Source organism: Ammodytes marinus (genome assembly GCF_949987685.1).
Source record: "Ammodytes marinus genome assembly, chromosome: 4".
Lineage (NCBI taxonomy): Eukaryota > Metazoa > Chordata > Actinopteri > Uranoscopiformes > Ammodytidae > Ammodytes > Ammodytes marinus.
This window is the reverse complement of record NC_137233.1, coordinates 11,487,335-11,512,389: the sequence shown is the minus strand read 5'-3', so window position 1 is coordinate 11,512,389 and position 25,055 is coordinate 11,487,335. Positions and strand designations below refer to the sequence as shown.

Sequence of the window (25,055 nt, the reverse complement as noted above, 5' to 3'; positions counted from 1 at the left end):
TTCAAAATCACCATATGTAGCCCGATACATGGTTTTCATTGGACAGAAAGGGTATGGGATTAGTTGTCAGCTGTCAAATGAAGTGTAAAAGATACAATATGGGATATATTATCTGAGATGTAGGGGGAGTAGAAGTATTAAATGGCATACAATGTGAAAGTGTGGGTAAAAGTATTGTTCATTTTGGTTCACTCATCAGGGGAAGGACAGGAACTGGTCACAACTGCCGCATTTTACAAAAAGAGACTTAAAGGAATGTTTTCAGGAAATCATTTAGAAATAAATCTAGAATAGAGAAATAGCCGTGCCAATGTAGCCTACAGTAGGCCTTGGTCGTGTTGCTGATAGCGTGCGATGAAAATTAAAAAGATAATTAAGAACTTGAAACATAATGTACTTGTACAGCGGTTCCTATTGTTGGATAATGAACAGTGTGGTCCTTGGCAGGAGGAATGACAGAATAAACAGACAGGGTTGTCAGTTTTTTTTTTCTTCTTTTTTTCTTTTTTAATTTCCAAACTTCTCTGAGAGGATTGAACAAACAGTATCAGGTATCAGCCTTTTACATCTGATACACATTACCTTTCTACAACCTAGTGTAGCAAATAAAATACAAGCTCATTTCCTAATATTCAAATTATTTTTGTTTGTTTAGTGTCAGTGTACTGGTGCTCTCTTTACGTTTGTGGATTGCCTAAAAAAGTGTGCAACAAAAATGTTCACGCGTGTCTGCTGCCTGTAGCCCGGGGAAAGTTGTCTTCTCTCTACACGCCCTTTACAGCTCATCTCAGCTTCAACATGATTGGATTTTGCACAAATATTCGTTGGCTATTTTGTTGGTTTGAGTGCACTTCACTAGAAGAAAACTAACCTTAAAAAAAAAATCCTTCCTTGTTAAAACATCACACCTCTTTATTTAAACTAAAGTTAGTTACTTGATCCATGTGCATGCAGGTGGCGAGCACCGAGGCAATTATTTGAACGGTGCTTGTGTAGACATCGTGTGACATGGACTCTGATGGCAAATATTGACTTTTGCCTCAGCATGGATGCTCCAGACCTCCTATCATATCTCTGTTCTCTCATAGCCCTTGAGTCAACACAGGTTTGTTTTATTAATGACGGATAACTGCGTATCATTTTGTATCAAGTCAAACAGGCCTTTCACCTCTGCGGCTTCCAGAGCGCACATGTGAAGGAATGAAGCACAGGTGATGCTGACAGTGTTTTCTGGCTTGTGGAAGCAAAATATAATATATTGTGTGTAATGTGGAGAGAAGATGATTGCAAGTATGGGTTTTAAAAAAAGCCATAAAAAACTCAAAGATGAAAGTATATACTGTATTTGTCTTATTCACATTCAGGTGGTTTCAAATTGAAGAAAGACTATTATGGAGAACTTTGGGGAAACCCTTAAACTGAAATGTTCAATTTTAAAATCTCTTCCTCTGATCCTTATCTGGGACATTCAAATGAACCTCTCCATAATGTCTTGCCCCCAGCAGCAATGCACAACAAACAAAGACTCACCAAACACATGCATCACGACACAACATTGACATTATATTTATTTACTGAACATCAGAAAGATTTCATTTGAAGTGTTTAAAGGGACAATGCAAAAAAAAAGAGGCTGAAGGGTTAAGTGGTGCCGTGAGTGTCGGAGACAGGAAGCGGTGTGTGTTTCCATACGCCATCTGGTTGATAGAGTCCCTACTGCCTCGGAAGTATCAATGTGATTAGATTAGGGATTTTATTTGTCTGGGTGGGGAACGCTGTGGGCATCATAAACCAAGACCCAACGCAAGTCAAACTCAGAGCCTTCAGAACCCAGAGGAGAGACAATCTGCATGACAGATGGAAAGAAAGCGCAGAATAATTTGCATCAAAACATATCAGAAGTAGAAGACCTTTCATAAAAGCTGGAGTAGTCTGGAGCCATAAACCAAATGTTTATGTTGTAACTGGTCCAGGTGCCATAGTTTTACGGTTTTATATACTCCCCAGACCCCAGTAGCAATCTATAGCCTCTTAAGCAAGGCAACTCATATCTCATGTTATGAGTTTTTGTCTGTAAAATCGTTATCTTCGAAGGTAAACATTCACAACTGTTGTGTAATTATAGTTGAATAAAATACATATCCGTCTGATACGTATAGCAGAGTGGAAGCATAACGTTGTGGAAAGTCATTAAAGCACCTAGTAAAACATTGAGCTATAGTCAATGTTTTACTGCACATTTAGAAGCTACAAAGACAAATTATTATTTAAAACATTTTCAGGAGTTGGAGGAGACCAAAATGGAGCTTCAAGGAGAGTGAATATTAAACATATGTCTGTCAGGTGGCTAGAAACACAACTATCAAAGATAATTAGTGTCTAGTTCTGGCTGTGTAAATAAGCAAATGTATGCTAACAAGATAATAATATGCCAGTGTAATGTGTACAGCTTCTTACACTGCCCCACAAGTGGCTATAAAACAAATGTTGATGCTTTAAGTATCGCACATGAAGAAAACTGTACAATGTGAAATATGTTTAAGAAGAGGTTGATTAATTCACAGGTATAGTTGTGACTCAATATTGACAAAGCAGTGTTTAGAAATGTGTGGGATTACCAGTAGCACAAAGATTAATATTTACTATTAATATTCAGCCCATTATGTTAGTTTAATGAAATGCAAAATATTTTTGGTTTTTCTTTTTTCTTTCATGATATAGTAGTAAATAGTAAATGACTAACCTCTTCTGTATTTTACTAAATTTAAATACCTTATCAAGTTTATCCTTAATCCAGCTAAAAAAAATTCTTCTGTGAATGTTCAATAATCAATAATCAGTATATTTATAAAATGTAGCCTTCAGGTCAGTGATCCTCTTGTAGTAAGTAGTAGCCGAACGGTTGGGTGTCTTAATGCAACAAAATAAAGAGGTCTATACCCGTTTCATATTAAACTTGGCAAAATTGCTGCTCACTCACCACTTTGTCTGTGTACTTTGGATTGGATCCATTTGACATCAAAGACCTGTTCTGTTTTCTCTCTCTCTCTCTCTGAATCCCACAAAAAGAGTTATCAAGCTCTTCACCTATCCTGTTTTTCCACTTTCAGTTCCAACAAGAGGCTATCAAAGAGGAAATCTCCTGGTAGTTCGTTGTCAAAAGAACAGCAGTGGTATCTGGCATAAGAGCCTGTGGCATTGGGGTTGGCTATCAGGAAACACAATACAAATGTCTGTGTTTTCTGGACGTGTCAATTCTTGTGTGCATGTCGTGGAAAATATCAACCGATCGGGTAACGTGAAACTGAATAAATGATCAAGTTTGGCACCGTCAGCCACACAGGTGCAGCCCAGCACACAAACCTGATGGACATTTTTTCATTAACAGTCGGCGGAGTGTCTCCAGCTGCAGCAAATGTTCTTAAGTGGTGCACTGCATTCAAACAAAAACCTCGACATACAGTATGTAACAACATATACTGTACCTGTCTCATCTTTAAACTCTATGACAGTTAGTTTTAGGAGCAAGTCCTTCAATATATACTTTACAGCCCTGACTGTAGCTCTATGTCGGAGTGTTTCTTAATGTCAGAAGAATAATTATAAATAAGGCAAACCTTGTTTTGAGGCATCTCTATGCCCTTCCTTATTGATAATATAAGAAAGACGCAGTATTTTTTTCTTTTAACAAAATATCACACGTGTGTATGAAAGGCGTCAGCTTAACCAACATATATAATAACTAAACTGCAGCTCCCCACGCCTCTTTGTGGCTTTTAGCATCTTTCAGCTTTGTTTTGGGTTCACTCTCCAGGCTCTCATCACCGCTGTTTGCATATAAAGCCACAGCAGGCAGCTGTTTACTCAAAAAACCCACTGTGCACTAACCTGTTAGCCACAGGGCGGCAGACCGCCACAGTTAGCCTCAAGCGTATGAACACAGTGTAGCATTTAGCAGCCGAATGAACATATAAGTGAATCATGAGCAGTCTGTGTAGAAAACAAATCACTATCATGAAGTTTTGAGTTGGGTCGTATAATGTGCGTGGCCACCGTCTTGGACACAGTCCAGGGGATAGGTCACGTCGTCTTATCGTTGATGAACTTCTTGGGTTCTGTGATGTTTTGTGTGTTCAAGAGACTTTCTTAGCCAAACAGGATTTGGAAGATCTAAATGCATTACATAATGAATTTTATGGGGTAGGGGAATCTACTACTGATCTAACTACTAAAATCATCCGAGGTAGGATACCCGGGGGTGGAGCTATCCTCTGGAATAAGAAATATGATCCACTTATTTCACTTGTAAGATTGGGAGTGGATTGGGCTATTGGTATAGAGTTTAATTGTCATGATACAAAGTTTATCCTCATAAACATATACACTCCTTATGAGTGTCATGTCAATGAAGCAGAATATCTTAATCGATTAGCATGTCTTGAATCTTTTATTCAAGATAATGCCTCAACCTGTATTTTCGTTGTAGGAGACATGAATGCTGACATCTCTGATATGAATTCTCTCTTTGCTCTGATGCTGGTTTAGTACTCTCAAGCAATGTTCTCCTGCCTGCTGATAGTTACACTCACATCAGTGAAGCATGGCATTCTACCTCATGGTTAGATGACTGTGTTGGTACAACTGACGCTCATGACTCAGTGGATGCCATGGAGATTCATTATGAGTTTGCAAATGCTGATCATATACCATTTTCTTTGTCTGTGAATGTTGAGAAGCTACCCGCTTTGTCTACTGTGGCTAGTAGCATCAACACAGGGAGACTGGATTGGTCTAAGCTAACTGAAGAAGATGTCCTGAATTATTTAATTAAGACTGATAGGTTGCTGGGAAACATTTCATTGCCTAAAGATGCCATACAATGTTGTGATATTAACTGTAAAAATTCACAACATATTAATGACTTATGTGTTTTATATGATTTAATTGTGAAATCACTTCATGCTGCCTGTAGGCCTTTTTATAAATTCCAGTGTGGGCTTCAGAATATCAAGCCCGGATGGAATGAGCATGTGGCAGGGCTTCATGCCGAAGCTAGGAGGGCTTTTAAAGCCTGGATAGTGTCTGGTAGAGACAGACAGGGACCTTTATTCGAACAGAAGAAACGTGCAAATGCACATTTTAAATACGCACTTCGATACATCAAAAGGAATGAGAACTCGCTGAGGTCTGAGTCTCTGGCATGTAGATTACAATATAAAAACTATAATGATTTCTGGAAAGAGATTAGAGCCATGAACAATAGTAAATTGCCCTTACCTACAGATATTGAGGGAACCAGTGGATCAGATGCTATCTGTCAGATGTGGTGACAACATTATAATGAGTTGTTTAACTGTAATGGGAGGAATAATTTTGAGGTTGGATATGTTTATAATAATGAAAATGTGGTTATTAATTCAGAAGAGATACAATCTGCAGTATTGGGTTTAGATGACAACAAAGCTTGTGGTGCTGATAAAATAACTGCTGAACATCTAAAATATGCTAGCAGGAAACTATACTCTGCTTGCTATATGTATGACAGGATTCTTAGGCCATGGGTCTCTGCCTGAAGCCATTTTACCAGTACTATTAGTGCCTGTTCTTAAGGACAAAGCTGGCAAAATAAACAGTATAGACAATTATAGGCCCATAGCTTTAGCCTGCATTGTTTCCAAAATCTTGGAGAAAATCCTCCTTAGCAGGTTGGAAAAGTACATTCTTACCACAGATAACCAATTCGGTTTTAAACGTAAACATGGTACTGATATGTGTATATTTGCCTTAAAGGAAATTTTTGACCGATATAATAGCTTGAATTCCACTATCTTTACGTGTTTTATAGATGCTTCCAAGGCATTTGATCGTGTGAATCATCAGAAACTGTTCCTTAAGTTGCATCATAGAGGAGTGCCTAAAGTCATTATTAGAATCTTAGTCTACTGGTACGCTCATCATCAGTCTATGCAGGTGAAATGGGGGGATTCTGTGTGCAGAACCTTTCTATGTTGGTAACGGTGTACGCCATGGTGGAATCCTATCTCCTTTTCTTTTTAATGTGTATATGGACGAATTGTCACAGCAGTTGAATGCATGCAATACAGGATGTGTGATTGGCAATAGTCTCATTAATAACCTTATGTATGCAGATGATTTTGTCATATTTTGCCCATAGTGCTGGCTTACAACAACTTTTGAAGGTTTGTTCCCAATACAGTGTGGATTTTGATATTCGATATAATGCAAATAAAAGCAATATTATGATTGTCAGAGGCAAAGAAGACAGGAAATTGGTATTTCCTGATTTCTTTTTATCTGGTACTGCTCTTAAAGTATGTGATGATGTGAAGTATTTAGGCCACCATTTTGTTAATGATTTGTCAGATGATAAAGATATCAACAGACAGTGTCGTAAGATGTATGGTCAAGCCAATATGCTTGCACGTAAATTTAACATGTGTTCAACTGCTGTAAAGGTCGCGCTATTTAGAGCATTCTGTACCCCGCTATACTGCCCATTTGTGGCGTGCTTACAGAAAAAGCAATATGAAAAAACTAATTGTGGCTTATAATGACGGAATGCGGATGCTTCTCAGAATACCGAGATGGTCTAGTGCCAGTCAAATGTTTCTAAATGTTGGTGTGCCTACCTGTCATGCTTTAATTAGGAATTTGATGTATCGTTTTATGTGTAGGTTGACGGCATCTGAAAACAGTATTATTTAGGCATTGGCCAAGCCTGGGCTCAGCTCTGTCAGGTTCTCATCCACACTCTGGAGACATTGGAGGACATCTTTGTATACTGCAAGTGTTGTATGCTGATCTCTTATTTTATTTGTTTTTTTAATCTGTATGCATTGGTGTGCTTTTTTGTTGTTATTTTTGTATTGAGTCTATTTTGTATGCATTGTACTATGGATCTTCATGTGTCCTGAATAAAATCATATATATATATATATATATATATATATATATATATATAGGCTATATATATATTTATTTTTTTCATTTTTCATTTAACTTTTATTTATCCTCGAGAGACCAATATATATATATATATATATATATATATATATTCCTCATTGTATTACATTTACACATCCTCATCTATCTGATCATTTGCACTTTTTGGGTCAGGCTACCTCCTGCACAATTGTACAGCTCTTCTTTTGTGATAAAGGATAATTGCACATATTTCTCTTTATATAATATTTCATTGTAAATTGTAAATTATATTGTAAATTTGCTACTTATATTCTCAGACTTGCCTCTTTGCGTATGGTTATTGTGTGCCTCATTAAACAACAGAAAAGCCCTGTATGCATAAACATACCTGGCAATAAACCTTAATCTGATTCTGAAGAGCTAGATATTTCCCTTTTGGAGTTGTTAGAGACCAACAACAGAGTTAAAAGGAGAGGAAACATCACACCTTCATTCATCAGATAGTCAGAAACACGGTTCCAGCCTAATGCTCATGTTGCCCCAATTCTGCTGAAATAGCGCCAAGTTATCCCAGTCAACTTGAAAGGTCTAAATACAATTTCCAAAACTGTTTTACAAAAGAAATGTCCAAACCTGTTTGCAATGTCAAGATTCACAAATAATTTCCACTAGTAAAACAAGAAATCACCTTAATATTTGTTCATTACATATTTCTAAGAATTCCTGTATCTTCTTTTTTTTGTATTTTCAGAATATTGCTTGTTTAATATGTGTATTAATGCTTGCGCACACATGTACCTTTAGAAATACACATAATGCAATGTACATACAAACATCTGGCAAATATCAGTATAACTCACATCTATTCAAATTCTAACTCACGGATTATTGCATAAAACAGCTTCGTCCATCCATGGGTGAGTAACACAACCCATCTCAAGGACTGAAACTCTTCCGGATGCTTCCACCACTGCATGTCGTGTCTTGACATGTGTGACTTTTTTTGTTCATACTGTCCATGCCATCGTTTGACCTCATGTCTGTTGGTTTTTTACACATGTACGGGATCAGGCATGTCTCTGCAGTGTTAACTGTTTTACAGGCAGCATACTGTTTTGGCAAGCTGCCTGGCTGTTGAAGTAAATCATCAGGAAATGGATCTTACCTCGATCTCAAACTGTCCTTGTGACGACAAACATTGACGTTGAATGCAACACTGTCAATAAACCCCTCTCTCTCTCTTTCTCTGTCTCTCTCTCTCTCTCTCCATTTACTTTCAAGAGGAAGTAATTCTATAAGGTTCAGTTACTCACAACGCACTGTTTCAAATTAATGAAGTCGTATTTATTCAAGCAGTCATTCACAACTGACTGATTTTCCCTCTGATAAGGATACAAAAATACATTAAAAAAAACAGTTTGAAGAGCTGTCATAACTAAGAGGTGTCTAACTTCATACTTGCACATATATACAGTACATGGTCTGACAATATGACACAGCTCACTCAACAAAGATTAGATTATTTGCTGATTATTGAGTTTGCTAAAACAACTCAGAAGGTCATCGACACCTGTTCATAGCAGTGACACCTGCACAATCGTTATTCATCTCACCATCACAGTGGACCGATTGTGACAACGTATTTGACACCCAGTCTGTTTCTTCTTCTTGCTCATTGTCTTTCAACCATGAGAATGTTGTTCCGGAGCCAAGGAAAAGGTCAAACACTATTTGAAGAAACTGCCATGCAAATTTTTCCTTGAACTGGATGTGAGTTAAGCCAAAAGCAAACAGATGTTTTCTCTTTGTAAAAATCTGTAAATATTTCCTTTTTTTTGTAAATATATCAGCAAACTCTTTTTATGACAATATGTTCAGTTTTAATTACAATCATTTAGCTCTGTGCTATGCACTTATAATGTGTGTGGTCATGCACAATGTGCAAGTCTGTTGTCCAATGAAAGGAGGTTGTCATCGTTCAAGGTTTGATTTGGTGTGTCTACAAACACTCAGCGGCTGAGAAGTCTTGACGCAGTTTGGTGCACACCCTCTCTGTATTTCAAGATTAATCCATTCAGACTGTGTGACTGTATCAAGCTAGCAGCTCCTGAATTAGAAATGAAAGAATAGAAAATATGTCCTGGGACTGTAAAAGAGAAAGAAACCTTAGGATTCAGCGGTCGCTATCAGAAGACAGGCCATTTAGCGTCTTACATGGTGAATTAGAAGCCAGATTAGAGGGAAACGATTAGATACAGTGGTCTTTAAGTACTTTGATTGTTGTGGGTTACCACTGTTTTGTAAAGAACATAGTTTTCTTTGAAAGCCTTTTCACAAATACCTGTTAGTTCTATGGTTTGGACAGAGCCACATTGTTCAGACCCGGCTTAACTTACGCAAAGGAAACGGTTTTTCATTACAATGCATCAGTTCGCAGTTAGCAAACAGAGTTTACACACAGACCGGCTTTTTTTCTTTCTTTTACATTTGAAAAAAGGAGCCAATAATCCACTATTTCACAGATGAGTGGTGGTGCATGACAGTTTCTACTGCCATAGAAAAGTCAATATTTTATAGTACTCCTGTGCAATGATAGAGATCTCAATAGTTTCCCGTAATTGTTGTCGTTAGCCATGACATCACCCATGTAACTGAAGTGCAGTCCCTTTGGTTGAGTGGATGCAACCGTGGAAACCAGTGTGAATGAGGCAAAATATAGTATCAGAGCATAGCCCCAAGTAATAATGTCACATTATAAACTCATCATAATGTCATGCTATAAGGTTGATTATACACCTGAAATGTGGAAAGCATGTTCTTATCTATTTCTCAATAGAAAACCAAATGTTGACTCCTCTTTAACAAATGCGATCAAAATGATTTTATGATATATTGCACATATAATATACTGGAAGAATGTTTTGGCTTATTTAGCTTTTTGTTCCTTTGAGTTGTTCAAATAATTGCACTGAAAGAAATAAGGAAATCAGCACCTTATTTGGACTGCTGAATCTAAACACCAAATAATCAACTATATCTAATGTTGATGTATGAGCCTGAATTTTTTTTACAATTAAGGAACAATTACAGAATGCTCTATGGATCAACTTACCACTGCTAGTTACAAATAGCAGCTGTGCTAACTCAGCTGACAATATGTTAATGTTGGGATAAATGTGCCCAAAAATAGTCTAGCCACACTTTAGCAGCCAACAGCACAAGCTACTAACAAATACAGTGTATTTGGAGATATTTCTTGGGAGACTATAGCCTATGCCTTTTTCAAATACATTTATACAGATAGTCAGCAGAGAAGTTGAGTGAGCTGCAGTGTTTTGAGAAGTTCCTATGAATATTTCTCCTTGTATAGTTACTGATACAGTCTACAAGAGGTCAGTGTTTTGATACAAAAAAAATGGATATAAAAAGTAAACGTTTTTCATCTGTGGAAATAATTGTATATTGTATTTAGCTTATTCTTTCTTGAAACTCAAAGTCGCTAAGTAGCCTATAGCTGCATACATACAGTAGCCTACTTATACTTGAACAATTCAATGTTATGCTACTACACTACACGTAGGAAGGGATTCACTACAATCATTTATTGACTTTGACACATTGTTTATAAAGTACCCAACCGTATGTAAAGCAGTTAAAGTGAACTCCACCTCCAAAAGCTACATTATTAGAAGTCTGGTGGTTTTGACTTCTGGAGGATTCAGGAATCCCTAGAAAACAGTTTTGAAAACAGGTGGATTATCCTGGTGAAATAGAAATAGGATAAAATGATGTGAGGTCACCTAACTTAATGAATGAATAAACAATTTAATGCAAGAAGAGCAATTTAGGTGAGTGAGGAGATTAAACTAAAACACCTGTGGGACCATGGTTTGTATAGTATAATTCTGGAAACGGGCTAGTCTGTAAACTATTTTTAAAAACAACTTTCTTTGCACCACAAAGAAAATGTTTTGGGTTTTTCTCTGTTATTTTGTATTTGTTTATACAACCAATATACTGTATTTATTGTTTAAATGAAACCAGAAGTTTAGAGAAGAGACATCTGAACATGGGTCTTAAGCCAAAAAAGGTTTGGAATAACTGGTTTAACCGTTAATAATGTACTGTATAGTGACAATACAAGTGCCATTCTATATTCTATAGTCTCTTATCACTTTGTCTGTCACCTAAGTAGTGAGGTCAACTAATCATGCTAGAAGAGGTCTGTGCTTATGTCGACACACACACACACACACACACACACACAGACACACACACACACACACACACACACACACACACACACACACACACACACACACACACACACACACACACACACACACACACACACCCATACACACACACACACACACACACACACACACACACACACACCCATACACGCACAGCAGGTTGTGTGCATAAGTAAACACCACTACCCTATAAATACAAATTGCAGTCAATGGTGCTAGAATTCCTTTGCACTCACTCACTTGCCCTGGCTCACTCTCACTTTGTGCACACCCCCAGCAGGTGCTTTCACTTGAGGTTTACTTTGCAGTTGTGCTTTAGGCTGTGACTTTCAGGTTAAGTGGTAATTGTACCAGGGAGCCTGGGAGGGTCCAAGGCCTCAGGCTGGGGGTTCTGCGACAGTCATCAAGTGGGGGGAAAAAAAACAAAAAATATAGATTGTAGGGTGTCTCGCCTCTGTCCTCTGCCTCTAGCACCCTTCTGAGCTGAACATTTGTCCATCTGCAACAGGACAATAGGCCACCATTCATCGTCAACAGATCCAGAGCTGAGAACCGCATCTGCCTCCATCCAATCGGGTCTTCATCAGAGCATCTCTGCCTCGGTAAGAAGACACTTAACCTCTCTCAACATCCTCAATACGTATGTGACACTTTATTTTCCCTGTTCACTGCATGAATTTAAAGTTTTTAATTAAAGGAAAATGTATGGGACACTTGTTGTGAAGTTTGCTGGGAATAAATGAAATCCAAATTTCTACTGTTATGCAGGTTCAGAGGAGGGGGATTTGTATACATTTCCAGAGCCTGCAGTTAGTTTGCAAAACCTATTTACTCTACATGTAATTCTTAGTATTGAATATCATAAATCAAAAAGTAAATTATTTTCAGGAACCTGGGACCAAACACAGGACTATAATATGTTTGTAAACCAAACTGTGGGACCTGCTGTTGTAAACAACAACAGAGAAACAGTCATTCTCAGGAAGCTTTCTAACTTCAAACTGTGTTCCAGGGATCACATTTTCCTGTTAGGAAAGTGTGTTTATTAAGTTATGAGAATATACCATAGAAAATGTACATCTCTGACACACCCACAGTTACATATTGCATCTTTAATATTACATCTAACTTGTACCCTTTGCTCATCGATGTTGATATAATCATCTTATATTTCAGAGAAAAAATAAAAAGGCATCTCCTCTGTGACTTTCCTGGTATAGGATTACCACCATACAGCATTTTAAGGTGTTAACAGTCAGTTAGAATTATAAGGATAATCCAATTTATAAAGACAAATTTGCTTTGTAATTAATGTGTAGAAAGTTACAAAGTTTGATTGCACACAAATTGATTGTTTGGCATCACAACACAAGATTAAAAACAATAAGACCATTCATAAAGAGATATTTCAGAGAACATAACATCGTTAAACAACATCATGCAAAAAAAGAGTGACTGGATACAAGACTTAAAGCAAAACAAAGTACATTCTTGTTTACTTAAGCAGTTTTTAATATCACTGGTGAGTTGAAAACTATGAATTGGAAACAAAAGTTTATCAGGTAAAACATTTGTGTTGCTGCTGTTTGATAACAACAACGGGGAGGATTCATACAGCTTTTTTCATATTAATTTAATAATTTAATATTTTTTTTCAATCATCCCATTTCTTTTCTCTGTGTTTGCTCTGCAACTTGCGCCGTGCTTAACCGTTTTTCTCGTTCCTCTACATGTCAAATTTCATCATATAGCATTTACACGCTATGTTAAGGTGTGAAAAACAACATGCGGCAAGATAAACAGTGCCTGGGGACGTTGCTGGCTGTTTCAATGCCAAGACAAGCTGACAAATATGATATAAATGTGTCCCCGCTGTCAAGGATGAGATGGGGGATTTAAATGATGATGTTGACTAAAGATGACAGATTTCATTCATGGAGTCTGCTAAAAGCTTCCCTGGCTCTCTAGGTGGGTGGGGAGTGAAAAGGGACTTCACGTTATGATGATTTGCTTTTTCAAAGACACACATTTATGATCCATGCTGCTTTTTGATTGATCTCACAAGGAAAGGCTGACATAAGATGTAAAAAAAATAGGATAAGAAAGCATAAAACTAACTAAATTCTAAAAATAACTGCTGAGCAATGAACAACTGATTTTATGTCTTCCAGTCAGAACACCACAGCACTGAGACCGCTCTGGTTAAGAGCTTCAATGACATCCACTTAAACACAGACAGTGGAAAAAGTTCTGTCTTAGTTCTACTGGATCTCAGTGCTGAGTTCGACACAGTTGACTACAAGATATTACTAGATCGACTTGCAAACTGGGTTGGACTGGAACTGTGCTACACTGGTTTAAATCCTACATAAAGGACAGAGACTACTATGTGTCAATAGGCAATTTCACATCCGAGCGAACAAATATTGCATGCGGGTCCCCAAAGGTTTAATTCTTGGGCCTCTTCTGTTTAACATCTACATGCTCCCACTAGCCCAAATCATGAATGAGAACAAATAATGTTACCATAATTATGCAGACGACACACAAATTTACATAACCATTTCACCAGGAGACTATAGTGCCAACACTGGATGTGCCAACATTTTCTTCAATTAAACAACGACAAAACTGAAGTAATTGTCTTTGGTGCCAAATATGAACAATTAAAAGTCAGCGCACAGCTTAAATCTGCTATGTTAGAAACCACACACCAAGCCAAACATCTTGGTGTTGTCATCGACTCAGACTTGAATTTCAAGAAACACATTAAATCACTTACTAAGTCAGCCTACTACCACCTTACAAACATATCAAGAATCAAAGCGCTTATGTCTCAGCAAGATTTAGAAAAACTTGTCCATGGATTAGTAGACTTGTTAACTGTTACACATACGTAACAGATATTTGTGGTCCTGTCAATCAGACAACTTCAGCTAATTCAGAACGCTGCTGCTCTAGTCCTCACTAAGACCCAAAAAGTTGATCACATCACCCCAGTTCTGAGGTCTTTACACTGGCTTCCTGTCAATCAAAGAATTGACTTCAAAATATTGATGTTGGTTTATAAAGCACTAAATGGTTTAGGGCCAAAATACATTTGTGATCTCCTGATGCGTTATGAACCGTCCAGAGCCCTTGGGTCGTCTGGGACAGGTCTACTTACAGTCACCAGAGTTAGGACTAAACCAGGAGAAGCAGCTTTCAGTTTTTATGCACCGCATATCTGGAACAACCTCCCAGAAAACTTGAGGTCTGCTGCAACTCTCAGCTCTTTTAAATCAGATCTGAAGACTTTTCTGTTTCCCTTTTAACCTGCGATTTTTATTTAATTAAAATGTTTTATTTCTATTCATATTTCATATTTTTAATTTGCTTTTCTTGTGTCTATTCTATACTTGATGTATTTTATTCTTGATGTATTTCTTGCCCCTGTAAAAACACTTTGAATGGCCTTGTGTCTGAATTGTGCTATATAAATAAACTTATTATAGTATATTATATATAGTAGTGCTGTCAAACGATAATATTTAATGACAAGCTTTCTTTTCTGTTCTTTTTCCGCGAAGTCCCAGACTCACACCACACGGAAGAAGCTACTAGTGAAGGTCGCGCAGCTGAGCTAGAAAGAGCTAGGTTCCGGTTTCTGCTTCAAAATAAAAGTCAGAATTGACTGGACGTTTAGCCGTTTTGCCAGTTAAATGATTTTAATGTGAAATTACCCTGTAGGACATGTTCCGTTTGAATGAACAGTAACTTAACTGCGAGCCACATGTATAGTTTGTGGTGTTTCAGTTGTTCTAACATTACTAGTTGATTCAACAGCATGTGAAAAAACCACAACGTTTGCTAGGCCGTAAAGAGCGTAAAGAGCGTTAATCGCGCGATAATAAAAATATCGCCATTAAAATGGGTTTGCGTTAACGCCGTTAATAACGCGTTAAACTGACAGCACTAATATATAGTTATTATTTATGCCTTTAAACTGGTCAGATTTTTCCTGTAAACTATTTAGGGCAGGCAAACCGTAACAGCCTGTATTTCCAGATAAATTAAAATGTATTCTGCCTCACCATCGTCATATTACCATTATTAATGTTACAAACTCACAAAAAAATCTCTCTGCATTGATGTATTCCCTTTCTTCCTAAGAAATGCACAAGCAGGTGTAGTGCCAAGTTCAGCATGCCTGGCAAAAATTGCATGCACCTTTATAAATACTATGACGAAGCAGATTATATAGTCTTTTAACAAAAATGTGCCTTAATAATCACCACAATTTCTGCCAGTATCCCCTACAGCTAAGGTGCATGCCATTTTCGGCAGGCATGCAAAACTCTGTAGCACGTGCCTGGGTGCAGGTGTTGTAAAAAATGTTTTTTTAACAATATTATCGAAAGGTGCCGCTAGAAACAACAACAACTCAAAGTTCCTTGTAGCTAGGTGGATAGAAATTGAAAGTATTTGCACTATATATGAGCCCAATCGAAGTAGTGAAATTTGTGCATCACATTAAAGCTGGGGTTGAGGATTTGGGGAGAAAATGGCAGTTGGGATAGAGATTCAAATCCAAATACCTCAACCGCTCCACTTGTTCTCTTTGGTCCCTCCCTGACACGCACTACACCAGCAAAGTCGTGCCAAAGTGAATGGACAGTCCCAACAGCCAATAAGAACAGAGAATCGGAGCCTCGCTCTGATTGGTCAAAGTGTCAGCTCATGTTAACTTTGACCAATCAGAAATCATACAGTATACCCCAGCTTTAGTCTTCATTGGCAAATTGCTGGTGGTTATAATGTCACTTTAAAAGCGGCTGCCGATTGTACCAAACTTTTAGAACTATTAAAACAACTTGCTCCTTCTGATCTTCTGACAATTTGCACATTATATCCAGCTGCGCCAGAGCATGCCTTAAGGCCTTGTGGTGAGGGTGTCCATATCTTGGTCGTCTCTTCAATTTGTCTGAAAAAAAAAACTAAACAGGTGACAGGTTTTTCTTTCTCCATCCGTCCGTGCTATAACATCCAATCTTCAGGTCCAATCTCAGTGGTATGACGTTTATCATCTACATCATTAACTGTAAATGCTGCAAAAATAATTTGGACCAACCGCAAAGCACTTGCAAGTGCTTAGTTTCCAAGGATACTGGCCTAATGCCAGTGCACCTGACTAACAGTAGAAATGATTCACAGAGTGCAACACCATCCCTTCTTGGCAGTTAACACTTCCCACTGTGGACATGAAAGTAAAGTAGACATATAGGAGTATAATGAAATGGAATTAAAATGTCAGTTTTGCAGATATAAAATTGGAAGTAGTGATGGTCTTTGAAATCCAAATATTGTAAACAGCAATAAAAATAAAAGTAAGTGCAAACACATCACACGAAAACCAGCCTTTATTTGCAATTCATAAAATAAGCAACTACCTTTTTAACAACCTAAAAATAGTAACACCTAAACCTAATTTATAATGTGAACAGTGCACCTGCACCTGCCACAACAAATTGATTAGTCTTAGATCCTTATCACTTCCTCAAGCCTGAATACTTTCTTCCCAGCAATAGTCATATTGAGCAAAGGAGCCCAACACAAAGATGCAACCTTTTTCCTTGTTCGGGGAACAATGACTTCCTTAGCTGCTCCAAGTTTTCCCATGAGAAACAATAACAAGGAAAAGAAAATCTCCCTTTAACGCTCACATGGCAAACAGCCACGCCTGGCTGTACACACTCATCTAACTCCACACTCAAACAACACTTTCTTTTTTTTGTTATGAGCCAAGCACCCCAGTGTTGGTCACTACTAGATTGATGCTCTCTCGATACACTTTTGAATGAGCAGAACTTTTTGCTTGTTTAAATCACTACTTATTAACTTTAATCCAAACACTTTTGACTTATGTCACATAATTGTTTCAGCAACAATGATAAATGGGCTAGTGGGCACATTTCAAATTAGGTTGAATTGTTCTTCAACTTTTACCATTTTCAATTTCGAGAATGGACGTTATTCTTTTGATTAAAGCTGCGTGCGGATTTCCAGTAAAGATATCACACACAGGTAGCTCTTTGGTCAGTGTTTTGGTTACTTTTATTGGTCTTTATGTTAAATGAGAACAAGCTTGTAGAAGTAATATGGTTCCCAGGGTGGACGCCTGCATGGAGGGAGTTCCTTTTCCGCCTGTGTCAAAGGCTGACTTTGCAGAGTAAATGGAGCAAGCCCTAATGCCTCTGAAATGAATATCAGCATCTTGACCAAACTCATTTAGAGATCAGTCAGGGCCTTAATCCCCCTCCCCGGGGGTGTGTGTTTGTGTCTTTTTCTTGTGCCCCCTCTTCCTTTGGGAAGAAGGTAATATGGCTAAATTTGCTTTGCTAATGGGCTTAGCGCAAGCTGTTGCAGAGCAGAGTTGACACGCAGCAGCAGAGGCTTGGGATGCCAGCAGCTTTTAATCTGACTCCTGATGCAGTGAAAGGGAGGGTGGGTTATGGTTTACGAGAAATGTGGAGATAAAAGGAAGTCTGGGGAGGAGGTTTTACAGTGGGGGGTTGAGGACCAATACACGAAAAAAAAGGGGAATCCGTTTCAGGGGCGGGCAAGATAACTTTATTTAACTTTGGTGAAAGAGAGAAAAGATGTCTTATGTGTGCAGCCAACATCAAAGGAAATAAATTACAGAATGACAAAAAATATACAGTATACAATGTAAAAGAGGAAAGAAAAAATAGAAATGTATGACAAAAAAAGAGAACATTCTGATTAAAACTTTTTTGTCATTTTGTTTCTATGAAGTATGCGTTCATTTTGAACTCTGCCCTCACAGAGGATTTTGGTCAATGGGCGTAGCTGGTCATTGTTTAAATCTTTATCGGACTTTTAATTTATTTGTGTCTTGACAAATAAAGCCATGACTCTCCTTGAACATGTGCTCTGTGGGAGCACACTTCCTTTACTGTGGCATCAGCCTGATAACCTGGTGTGTGTGTGTGTGTGTGACAGCCGTGTGCCTTCCCGTATGCCAGCTGTGGCAGGTACACATTATGGGTGCGATTACAACACTTGTGCCACAGCTGACGTCCATAAATGAATACTTATGATGGCAATTTCCTGTTGCCAACAGCAGCTATCGGTCAACTCTTCATAAAACAGACTTGGTCGTTTGGTGCGCTGCTCTTTTTACGCATTATCTCACTTGATTAAAATCTCCAGCTGACAGTGGAGACAGAGGGCTGCAGAGACGGCACCTTGAAAGCCCAGGCAGGCGGCGGAGCTGCCTCAGGTCTCAATACAAGTCACCTACCCCCAAGACGTCAGCCATTCTGGCCCAATGACCCACAAATAAGAGACTCAGTCAAATCCATTTTGCCCCATGATGCCTGTCAGCGCTGTGTGTGTTTTTCACTCTCTTCAGGGTCATTTACCCCAGTATCTCCATTAGGCTGGGGGTTCTTATAAAGCATCGACCAGCACAGTCTCACCTCATTTCTGCTCATATCACATTACGGAAAGGAATTCTTGCCTGGATCTGCTCTGATGGACTTTGATGGACAAAAACAAATGCTGCTTTAGGAGCCAGATAATTGCAGTAAAGGAAAAGTTAGAGAAGGTATTACCTAATTGGCTTAATAACTATTGACATAATATTAAAGAAAGTGATGCTCAACTGCTCTAAACTTTCTAAATGTTGTCAGACAGGATTATCATTCATGAGCTCTTGTCTGTTACATTCCGAAGTGCTTATGGTACAGCCATTTGTGTTGATCCCTTTTGGTGTTCCACTTATCAGAATCATTCATCAAGAAAAAGCATTTTCCTTAAGGTTCCTTGCAATGCTGAAAGGAAACTTTTTAAATGTTTCCCTGACAGGTTAGCAATGTAAGGTCTAAGGTCTTTTTTATTGTCTCTCTTGTCTCCCCAGTTATGTCAACTCCTGTGGGCAGTTTATCAGAAGGCACAGTGTATGGATCCCGGATCGGGGCGACAACAGAGGACTCCCTGGCCATCCTGGAGCAGAGCAGGGAGAACTCTGGGGAACCCTGGGACCTCGGGGAGACCAAACCCAGCCTGGACGCCCTGGAGCGTGGCGTGCCGGGCCTCTACCTCTCCTGCTTTGACATGCTCCTCACCGAAGACGCCACCTGGCTGCTGAAGGTCTCGGAGACCTCCCCAACCACAACAACAACGCTGGCCGTGCCCATGACTCGCATGATGGAGCCCCGGGAGGAACCAGAGCAGTGCCCCGTCATCGACAGCCAGGAACAGGGCCTCTCTCCCGGGCTGGAGGGCCAGGAGGAGGAGCGCTCTCTGGAGCAGGTGCAGAGCATGGTGGTCGGAGAAGTGTTGAAGGACATCGAAACAGCCTGCAAACTGCTCAACATCACCCCAGGTAAGGCGTGCCGTCCAACACACCTGCTACTGCACTTTGTCATCTCCCAAAAAGGGCTGTTACAGTTCCGTTGATTAAATGACAAAGAAACAAATCTTTAAAGCACACAGGGGCATTTTTCATGACAAAAAGAAAAAAAGGAAACATCGCCATCATTATTTGCAGGTAGAGGAATATTGATTGAGCTCAATTTAAGCTACTGGATCTTTTTCCCATTATTAACACATATTTTGTATGGAGCGCCCGGGCAAGATGACAGATCTCTTCAATCATGTCCCTACAGACCTAACGCTGTGTTTGCCTGCTCCAGGATCTATGTAATCCTGACCTTTACATGAGTTCTCCTGGATCGGGACAGTGGTGGTTTCTTTCCTGCCATCAGACGTGTACACAGACTTATGGGCGAGGTCTCTCCCGCTCGCAAAGCAAACAGAGGAAGCATTATGTATTGTGAGGCTTCTGGCTGTCATAAAACCCTGTGCGATCCCCAGTCATCTGTTCTACTGATTAGAAGTGTAGGGGCATAAAAGACTTGTGGGTTTAGTACATTTAAATGTACTACAGTAGCAGGACATGATACGCAATAAAAACGAATGGGAATTAAACTGACTCAGCTTGACTCACATATGACTTTAATCTCACTGTAGGACTAGCCCCAAACAAGGCAATTCGCAGCAGGGAGTTTTTTTTAAACTGGACGAACCTATTGCAATTTCATCCTTCAAAATCGCCATCTCGGCCGTTTACACCGATCCATGCAGTTTCTTTTCTACATTATGATTTGCTTATTGCTAAATTTGTAAGGTTTCTCCCTTCTTATTCACCCATCATATACCTGTGCACTCCTCATGTTATGCTTATTGACTGTTGTCCATATTGTCATTGCTAATTTTATTTATTTTTAATCATATTTTATTTCTTATTTATCTCTTAGCCCTCCTCCCCTTTCCCTAAATGGCTTTTGTCTCTTGTCAGGCCGCCATTGCAAATAAGAACTTTTTCTTAAAGTTTATCCGAGGAACTTTCAGTTTGTGTTAATTGTTGCACCCTCTTTGAACAAAAGGGGTAGTATTTTTACTACGCCAGCTGTTCATCCTGCGTGAGCGTACTTATGACAAAGGCATTAAGAAAAACTATTTAAAAATAGCATTCTTTGCACTGATGGTCTCCTTTGCTGTAACATGTACATTATGATCATCAGACGAAAAATAAAACATACAGAAATATTTAAAAGTTCCTCGTAACACCTATAATGACATGCCTATAAAAATAAAAGGTGAAATATAGAAATAATACATGTTTTCCCACTTTCTCTGTTTCTGCGTCAGACCCCATAGACTGGAACACAGGGAACGTCCAGAAGTGGCTGCTGTGGACTGAGCATCTTTACCGGTTGCCCCACGCAGGGAAAGCCTTCCAGGAGCTGACGGGAAAGGACCTGTGTGCCATGAGCGAGGAGGAGTTCCGCCAACGTTCGCCGCAGTGTGGTGACACGCTGCACGCACACCTGGACATATGGAAGTCAGGTATGTGTGTGTGTGAGATATGTATTTAACAAGTTCATCACAATGCTCGTATTGTCTTAATGTTGTAACTGACAATGATGTTCTAAAAGAGTAAGCCATGTGAAATCAATTTCAAGTAAATGTATTCATTGTCTTTCTCGTTCCTCCAGCTGCCTGGATGAAAGAGAGGTGTTCAGTTGGAGATACAAAAGCTACTGGTAGGTGTTTTCCTAAGACCCTGTTTCCACCTGGCATTAATATGTGGTTCTGAGGAATCCGATCGTTATATGTAAATGTAATATGCTTGTTCACACCTGGCCTTAACAATGCGTCTTCTATGCGCGTTTGCGATCCGGATTCGAATTCCCCGCGCTGTATGGAAATCAGCTCGTACATCATTTCCGCTTATAGGCTACTGTTGTTTTTAATCGGCGGGGGCAGCAGTGCCCCGCCCTTGCCTAGTCTGCCGGAAATAAAAGAAGAAGAAGAAGAAGAAGTGTTGACCATCCACGACCATAGACATTATAAATCCCTTTATAATGTCTATGGTCACCTCGGCAAGAGTCTTGTGTTTTGGTGAAAATGTGAGCACAGCACTGTTTATTGTGTGGTGTTTTCCTCGTCAATAAATTAATCACTTGGTTACACTGTGTCCCACTGCGTAGCTGCCGCAGCCAGCACTGTTCGCTCACTGTCTCTATTATGAGTTGCACCGAGCCGTCTCTGTGTGTTTACGCCATAGATAGTAGTAGGCTAAATACACGCTCACAACAACACGGGGAGAATAAATAAAAAAGCGGCTGGTTTGACCGAGCAAAAACGAGAGACCGCTGGCTTGACCACAGTTGGTCGAAAGAATCATTTCCGCCTTGTGTAGTCACCTCGGCTAGAGTGAAGAGAGTCAGTGTGTTTTGGCGAAAATGTGAGCGCGGCACTGTTTATTGTGTGGTGTTTTTCCTCGTCATTAAATGAATCAGTTGGCTACACTGTGTCCCACTGCTACGATGTCACGAAGCTGCCGCAGCCAGAGCTGTTCGCTCACTGTCTCTATCAGTTGCACCGAGCCGTCTCTGTGCTCACAACAACACGGGGGGAATAAATAAAGAAGCGGCTGGTTTGACCATGCAAAAACAAGAGACCGCTGGCTTGACCACAGTTGTTCCACACATAGACTTTATTATTTACCTGCAACGGTGCGCTTTTATGACGTGAATTGTCGCGTGAATGAGTACGCCTTTCCGCCCAGTCACTCGCCGCAGTTGAGTGGGCGGGGCCTAATGTGTATGAGATACGCATACGTGTTTCCACTGTTAATGGGTATGTGGATATGTGGTCTCAAACCACCTCCGAATGTGGATAATCTCAATGCGCATTCAATGCGCATTGAGCGTGTTTCCACCTGTAGTTAGCGCGATCGGATCCTAAAAACCACATATTAATGCCAGGTGGAAACAGGGTCTTAGGCGCATTTCATTAAAAACAAAAACATTTATATATGATGAAATAAGAAAAGAAAAAGACTGTAAGGAATTGAAATTGCACTGTTACTTTGCACATAATTTGGACATTTTAGTTGACCTTTTTAATTCTAATAAAATTATTAGGAGTAAGATTTTGTCTTTCATGCTAATCAAGAAGCCGCTTTGTGAATTGTATGTTCTTGTTAGTTTGTAAACCTTATAAGACTCGCTTCTTTAGAAATGTGTGTTTTTATCTGTGTACCACTACACCGTGGCCTAAAGGTCCAAATATCGTTGTGACTTTTTGCTGTTTAGTCAGCGAGGATCTTTGGTCCGAGGCAGATTCGTCATGTTCGGGTCAGCCCATTCATCTTTGGCAGTTTCTCAGAGAACTCCTGCTCAAACCGCACAGCTATGGACGCTGCATCCGCTGGCTCAACAAAGAAAAGGGTATTTCAATTTTATTTTATGTCATTGTAATGCTACGCTATAACTTGCATCTAACGTTTACTCATCCTTTATCTCAACGAGACTGAATAAAATAAAAAAGTAAGCAAATGTGTATGTATGTAGTGGACTAACAATGTGCTCTTCCTGGCCATAGGTCAAATGTAAGCAACCACAGTTGAGTCGTTACAAATGTCAAATCTCTTTTGATTCCCACTAGGTATTTTTAAAATTGAAGACTCGGCTCACGTTGCGAGACTCTGGGGACTCAGGAAGAATCGGCCTGCTATGAACTATGACAAACTGAGCCGCTCCATACGTCAATACTACAAGAAAGGCATCATCCGCAAGCCTGATGTGTCTCAGAGACTGGTGTACCAGTTTGTTCACCCAATATTAGGCAGCAGCATAGGAGGTGACAGAGGAGGAGCAAGAGGAGGAGGAGATGGAAACCTACACAACTAGAAAGACACACCGTCACCGTGCACTAGAACGGCTAAGCCTGCGATGAATGTGACATGGAACATGTGCACGGACCAACCCCAATGGTACACACTTCCACTGCCAACCTAGAAGTAGCAGCTGGCAGCTGCTGCACGAAGGCTTATCTTTGCATGGGCCGAGAGGACCAGACAAAACAACGTGGCTGCTGAAGCTTTTCCCTTCTGCAGAATTAAAAATTAAAAAAAACATGCAGATAAAAAAAACAAGAAAAAACTAATAATAAATGAACTGCCTTATCATTTGCATAATCTGCCTGTTTATTTTGTATCCCATGACTACCCTTCCCTCATTTCACCAAACAGAACAGATTGCTCCTTCAAGCTTCAGGAAAACGCCCATGGCCATGAGCTACGTTTGCTTTGTCTTTTTGTTTCACTCATCTTGACCGCTGTCTCTGTTTGAATAAGGGCCCATTCTCCAGGTACAGCTGACAATGTGGTTAGGATCGGTTTGCTTCCATTTGGGGTTTGGTCCTGGCTGTTACAGACTTAATCAGTCAGTCAGCTCCTGTAAGCTCCTGTAAGCCATCCACCACATCAATAAATCACTCTATCTTCTCATCTGCAAGGAACATAGAAGAGACTTCAGCAGTTTGAATCTGGATCCTACAGTGAGAACCTCTGGAGGATTCTCAAACCCTGCTGACTATGTACTAATGTAATTTGTCTTTGTAAGGTGTAACTTGGTAAGGAGTGATACATTCCCTTCATATTGTTTCACGGCTGAGGAGACATGCTTTAAATAGCCATATTGTGCTGTCAACTCCGGACTACCACTGTATGTTGGCTTACATTTTATGTTGTGGGTGTTGGACTATCTACCACAAGTGTAACATAATGTAATGAATAGATATAAAATTATACAAATAAAGATGGACAAAATGTATGATACAACCATGAAATTGTTAATATTTCAATACGTTTTAAGCCATTCATTTTCCCCTCTGCTTGATGTTCGGTTTTTACTTGTAAAACAAATGTTGTTCCTGCCAGGCTGCACTTTGCTAATCGTCAAATGTTAGCATGCTAACACGCTAAAGTGAGATGGAAACTAAAAATAAATACCTGCTAAACATCCACATTTTTATGAAAATATTCCACAATGATGTTTGACTCTTCTTCTTTCACAGTGTTTTTTTTTCCCTAATGAGAGAGTTGTATAAAAAAAGGTCCCTGTAAATTACAAAGTCTTTGTCTTTTAAAATGTTTAAGAATTAAAGTAGCTACAAGGAACTTTAAACAATATTTAACATTTTTCCCCTGAGGATAGTAAATTACATGTAACAGCAAACGAAACCATCAGTGCAAAGAACGTTATTATTTATATAGTTTTATTTTTTATTTTTTTGTAAACTTTTTTATTTACGTGATGCCGGACAAGACAGGTGAAAGACATAACATCAGGTGAGGTAGATGACAATTTAAGTGCTCACATTTAAGACAGAACGGACGAGACAAAAAGTATAGCCTATAGTTTTTCTTAATGCTTTTGTCCAGTTACGAGGTATGAGTATTTATTTCATATTTGATTTAGTGATTTATTTTTGAAG

At 39.2% G+C, this 25,055-nt stretch overlaps 1 protein-coding gene across 1 annotated transcript; it reads left to right on the top strand.

Moving 5' to 3' along the window:
- Positions 1-11,539: 11,539 nt before the first annotated feature.
- spdef (SAM pointed domain containing ets transcription factor) lies at positions 11,540-24,492 on the top strand. The gene is made up of 6 exons (XM_080026812.1): positions 11,540-11,803; positions 19,123-19,590; positions 20,919-21,116; positions 21,266-21,313; positions 22,871-23,005; positions 23,223-24,492. The coding sequence occupies exons 2-6, from the start codon at positions 19,125-19,127 to the stop codon at positions 23,465-23,467; spliced, it is 1,092 nt and encodes a 363-aa protein (XP_079882938.1). The 5' UTR covers positions 11,540-11,803; positions 19,123-19,124; the 3' UTR covers positions 23,468-24,492.
- The last annotated feature ends 563 nt before the right edge of the window (positions 24,493-25,055 follow it).

What these genes read in the sequence shown, in the direction of transcription:
- spdef (XM_080026812.1), top strand. Translation starts at nt 19,125, where the DNA reads ATGTCAACTCCTGTGGGCAGTTTATCAGAAGGCACAGTGTATGGATCC. An exon ending in CCTGGACATATGGAAGTCAG is followed by an intron (nt 21,117 to 21,265) that starts GTATGTGTGTGT and finishes TCGTTCCTCCAG; the next exon opens with CTGCCTGGATGAAAGAGAGG. An exon ending in CTGGCTCAACAAAGAAAAGG is followed by an intron (nt 23,006 to 23,222) that starts GTATTTCAATTT and finishes GATTCCCACTAG; the next exon opens with GTATTTTTAAAATTGAAGAC.